At 44.2% G+C, this 5,826-nt stretch overlaps 1 protein-coding gene across 1 annotated transcript; it reads right to left on the bottom strand.

Annotated features, from left to right (window-relative positions):
• Positions 1-678: 678 nt before the first annotated feature.
• Positions 679-5,081, bottom strand: LOC311126054 (uncharacterized protein; the record flags this gene model as incomplete). The annotated part of the gene is made up of 2 exons (XM_084200080.1): positions 679-3,303; positions 4,920-5,081. Coding segments are annotated over 2 exons (1,412 nt in total), but the record flags the coding sequence as incomplete, so codon positions are not given.
• Positions 5,082-5,826: the final 745 nt, after the last annotated feature.

Raw genomic sequence — 5,826 nt, 5'->3', positions numbered from 1 at the left:
ATGTAATAGTGAATGTGGATTAAACCACAGGAAGATAATGAATGGAAGTATCAGTTTGTGTTGTATTTCTTCTGCTACGTAATATTTCCCAGTAACAATGAATGATACCATCAGACACTAGTGGTTTAATCTCTTGGCAAAACAGCAGAAAAGTAATGCACAACAACCTTGCATGTGAAATTATAAATAATGGTACTTTTTCTGAGAATATTAAATTATCTAGAGGTGTAAGACAAGGATGTTCTTTATTACTTTTCTATTTATTATCGCGATTGAAATACTTGCTATATCGAGTATTCCACTATACCATGCCTTTATAATCAGAGAAGATGTAGCTACTCAGGGCCTTCCACAGAATAATAATACACTAATGTATCGGAGAAGCAGCGAAGGGAGGTATCAGTTCACAATCAAATGTGTTTGTCTGACCAGACTCCCTGCCCTTTTATAGGGAAACTTCCACAATGCTTTCAACCTTAATAGACAACGTTGTGATAAGAAAGACCAGATGACTAAAGCCATCGTGCCCTTTATGAAACAACAATGCATAGAAACATTATGATACGGAGCGTTGCTTACCCGTACGTGGGTGAGATTGAAGCTGACAACCATTGATTTGGAAGGAACCTAAAAGTGTGGCATTTACACTAGCTAGCTATTCGATAAGCACGCGGAAAAGATAGCTTAGCATTTATTTTTTGCTGGTTTTACAGGTATGGTGCGTGCCTTTAGCAAAAGTCAGATATCCTCCTGAGACCCAGCAAAAAAAAGGATTGGAATTTTTATGTTTTTTGCATCACAAAATGTTTGAATTTATTTTGTATTGTATGTGCACTGTAGTGGCCATTAGGAATCGGTTGATAGTAAATAAAAAAAAATTAACATTACAGTAAATGGGGACAGTTGGTAAAACACATAGTTAGCGATCCTGATGTCCACTAGAGAGGACATTTAGTCTTATTTAATGTGGAAAACATATCACAAAAATGATAATAACACAATAAAATGTGCTCATTTTGAACCAGATTCTTTTTTTTATCAGGATGACACCCCCACATGTGATATCATAGAAAATCCCAGAATGTCTTCTCAAAGGGACAACAGGACCTAACACAGTGTATGGCCTTAGCGATACGGACCAAAAATGAATAACCATTAGAGAGGACAAAAATTAATTCATAGCTCTGTTAGGAGCAGAATGACAACGTAATGCTCCCTTAACAGTTTGCTTGGGTTCAAAAAGCTAATTAGTTTGCCAACAAACCATGACTGACAGAATTGTGAAAGAATGTACTCTCTAAAGACCAGAAAATCCAATGCCACAGGAGAGAATCTTGATTTGAAGAAAAGGGCAACTCAGGACGAGCTAGAGACTGTACTTAAATTAAAATGGTTTGTTTTCTGTATTACACAACATATAAAAAATATATGGAAAGAAAGAGGTCAACAATCTCCTTTATGGACTGTAGCTGGCTAATTTTAATCAAACAGAAAAAATATTGTACTCGTATTCTCAGTACCTTGGTTCAACTTAGCCTTAATTGACCTCACTTACATTGCATAGATTTGATTGGTACTGCATCACATACAATATTGAGGAAAAAAGTATTTAAATTATAATGATACAATGATGAGATTCTTACATGAATACATAGTTGTGTGCATTGGAGAAATATGGAGGAAATTAAATACAATTGCTTGCCACTGTCAGCACTCTCCCCCAGTTATGTTCGGCGTTGTAGTGGAAAATGGATACATTGCAGGTTTATGAAAAGAGTCCATGAAATTACTTTCAATTTCAGTCCATGTAATACTAGTATGGTATATAGTTTAATATAATACAAACACACTCCCACACCAATGAGAAGAACCACAGTTTAAAAACAAGTTCTACTTACTTTCCACTGGTTCTGGACACACAACACATGCAAAAGTAATCAATTCCTTTGATGAACAACCACCAAGTCCTTTTGCATGTCTCCTTTGGAAGAAAAGTAATTAATTCACCATTGTCACCATTGTCCTGTCTGTGAGAAACAATACAAAAAACTGTCTATTTGACTATCTGCGGTGGCATAATTGCTGACTTTGTCGGTGTCTTAGTTTCCAGAGTAGTATCCAAAGTCCCGTCCTTGCCTTTCTTTCGGGGAGGCTTTTTGATGGGGGTCTTCTTTGGCGTGGGGTCCCCTGCACCACCACCACCCTCTCCCACTCTAGAGCCGTTCAAGTCCTGCTTCTCCGGGCTCTTGGGGGCGATCTCAGGGCTGGCCGGGTCCGTTTTGGGGACCCCCACACCAACCATCTTCTGGAGGTTGGTGGTGTTAGCCAGCAGCGGCTTGTTGGAGCCCTGGTGGCCTGGTGTGGGAGCGGTGGTCCGTTTGGCCTTCTGCGGAGGGGTGGGCTTCTCCCGGTCTCCTCGGTCCCGGAGGATCGGGGTGGACAGGCCGTTGGTCTTTACCAGGCATGTGCCCTCGTTCCGGGTGATGCTCTGCGTCTTCTCCTTGAGCTGGGCGGCCAGGAGTGTGGCGGCCTCGGAGTTCATGTGTGGGTGGATCACTTTGGGGCTCTTGGGCGGCTCCTTGGGGGTCTCCACAGCGGCTGCCTTCTTGTCGGAGTTGGAGTTGTGGAAGTTGCCGATCTTCTTGAGAGCGTTCTGCACCACCCCGTTGATGTGCTCCATGTGGTTCATGTTCTCTCCGGACCTCCCCACCCGGTGGGCCTTGTGTTTGCTGGGGGAGCCGTTGACCTCTGTCCCCTTTCCCTCCTGGTTGCTCTTCTCCTTGGCATTCTCCTTCAGCCTCTGCCTCTCTTCGCTCTTGGCTGAGCTGTTGCTGGAGCTCCTGGTTGTCTTCACCTTGGGAAATGTTAGCCCCTTGCCCCCCTGGTTCGGCTTCTCCACCTGGAGAGTGGTACCCCCGTTGTTCCCATGGATCCACGACACCTTGGGTTTGGTGGAGGGGTCCGGCGGGCGCGGTTTGGTTGTGGTCTTTCCCCCCGGGGACGGTGGTTTCCCGTTACCCTTGACCTCGATGGTGACCATGCTGTCGCCCCCATCCTCTTCCTCCTTGGAGTTCTTGGAGAGGTGTGCAATGCGGGCGTAGAGGGCCCCAATGGCTGACTCGGATCCGCTGGTGGAGCCCTCGCTGTCAGAGGACTTGAGGAGGGGCGCTTCGCTCCCATCCTGGGGTTTGTAGGTGCTGGCACTGGTGTCTTTTAGGGAGGTGTACCCCCCTGTATCATCCTCACTGTGGAAGGCTGCTGCTGGCTGGGGTCTGTCCTTCTCCTTATTCTCATTCAGCGACTCTATAGGACAGGAAGAGAGAACATGGATGAGAGTCAGGTTTAGATTGGATGGTAATGGTGTTCATACATAGGTGGTCAGGAAATACAGTATTACTGCATCATCAGGGATAAAGGATGTAGATGTGAGGCATGTTTACAGTGTTTAGAATGAGTGTTCATTATAAATACAGGATTATAACATACTGTATCATATTTCTCTTCTTACTGCCATTTGAAAATAATATCAAGCAATATTGAGACCTCCCCGAATTATTAAAGATATTCTACGGTACTTTTGTGTACTTTTATATGAGCCAAAAGTGTTCCCCGAAGATTGCGTACTACGTCACATACAGTATGTGCAGATATGTGCACCACGCCATTGCTCTCTCTCCCTCTCTCTCTGCTGTGTCCACTGAGCCATTGGGCCCACCCTGTAACCTCCTTGGAAAGCTGTCACTCAAATTGCAAGGGGCTGAACCTCATTGGCTGGAACTCGAATTGCTAGGGGTCCAAGCTTGCAGTACTCAAAATGGCGTGCACAGCTTCCAGAAAAACAGTCACTTTCAAATGAGGGATTCGTGGCTAATTGAGGTAAGACAGTCATTCTGCTCATAGATTATGCTTGTATGAACACATTGACACATCCAGCCCAAAGCGGGAGGTTTAAAAAATACTTACTTAGTCGCCAAAGTAACGAAGCATGTCTTTAACTAACATTGTTTCTGGGAAATCTAACTTCCACAAACTATACAAAAAAACTGGTGGGCATGGATATTTTCCAACAAACAACAAGGAGTGAGTCATGAATTGGACATATACCAAATGCTAAATGTACCATTACATTTCCTGTTCATGCTTTCGCATCCACACTGCAAAAAAGCAAATTTAACCAATTGCTTAATCAGCATTGTTCTGTGAGGACAAGAAATTGAGCTAATGTGTGAATGTTTGTTCACTCACTTGGAAGGCAACACTGTACTTTGGTTCAGCTATGCTCAAATGTTGAGCAAACTCACAATCCTATTGCAGCTGGTTGCCTTACAATTTTACGTTAAATCAACAAATTCTGCTCGAAGTGAGCTGAATTTGAACAAGCTTGTTGAGTAGATTTACAAATGCATGTTTGCTCAAAACCACTCAAAACCACGGCCATCATCATATTTCCCAGCATGCTCTATTGCAGGTTGATTTTCAATCAAACCACAGGTAATAATTAGAACATGTTTTTTTTTTTTTTTTTTGCACACAGGGCAAGGAACTGGGCTCGATGGTACACGATAAGGAGAACTTACCATCTCTCTAATTAGCTTTCCAGAGGCGTGTGACTCACAGTGCACTCCAAGAGTGTGTGTGTGTGTGTGTGTGTGTGTGTGTGTGTGTGCGTGTGTGTGTGTTCAAAGATTTGTGTGTGTACGTGTGAGTGTGCATGCATCCGTCCGTGCCTACGTGTGTTTATTTGTGAAGTAGCCGTGGCTAATCACAGTGTTTGTTATTCTTTCCTGATGACTTCATCACATTGTTTAGACGGGGCCGCCTTCACTGTGTGTGTGTGCATGCGTCCGTGCTTGTGTGTGTGCATGCGTCCGTGTATGTGTGGTGTGTGTGTGTGTGTATGTGTGTGCATAATGACTCACCTTCATGGGGAACACAGTACACAGGGCCATCATCACTGGGTTCCTCCTCAAAGGAATCGAAGGACTCCTGGGAGGACCAAGAGGAGGGGCAGGGCAGCTTGGCTACAGAGGGGGGCTCGATGAAGCTGCAGTTGAATGTGTTCTCAGGGTGGTGGTGGGCTACTGGGGGGTTAGGACACAGAGAAACAGAGTCAGAGAGAAGCACAGAGAAGGGAGTGGGACTACCTAACAAGAACAACAGATCGAGATGATCTGGGCTGTGTTGGGGTTTTAATGAAAGATAAAGGGTGACTTGAGACAAAGTTATGTTTGAAAATATATAAAACTGTTCTGTCATGACGTGTATGATCAAGTCCTTGATTTGTGGGTGTGCATTGGACATTTGTGTGTAATTTGTGTGATTCTCTGGTCTATCTAGTCTTTGAACAAAAGTATTTACTGAGAAATTAGCTAGAGAATACTAATTTTCCTAAATGTAGGTCCTCCCTCCCTGTTGGTGTATTCTGCTGACCCTTCAGTCTGAGGACAGCTGTGTTCTGTGTGGTTGCCCTTCTCCTTTCCCCATCTGGCAGTGGACTAACTGACTGTGTGTGTGTGTGTGTGTGTGTGTGTGTGTGTGTGTGTGTGTGTGTGTGTCTGTGTGTGTGTGTGTGTGAGTGAGAGAGAGTGTGTGTGTGTGTGTGTGTGACTGGGTGTTAACTAGACATTGACCACATCAGATACGCCTATGTACATCCCCCCTCCACCCGATGACATATGAGCCCATCCGTTTGTTCTCCACTAACGCGTTGCTAACCCTAAACCCTTTTTCAGCTGAAAGATCCCCTCTAACTACCCTGAGTCTCTATGCATTTGATTTGATTTATTTGACAGTTTGAAACACAATTACGCCACAAAAGCAGATTTA

Source organism: Coregonus lavaretus (assembly GCF_964263955.1).
Source record: "Coregonus lavaretus genome assembly, contig: HAP1_SCAFFOLD_8141, whole genome shotgun sequence".
Taxonomy (NCBI): Eukaryota; Metazoa; Chordata; class Actinopteri; order Salmoniformes; family Salmonidae; genus Coregonus; species Coregonus lavaretus.
Note: the sequence above shows the minus strand (reverse complement) of the source record. Positions and strands in the feature narration are given on the sequence as shown.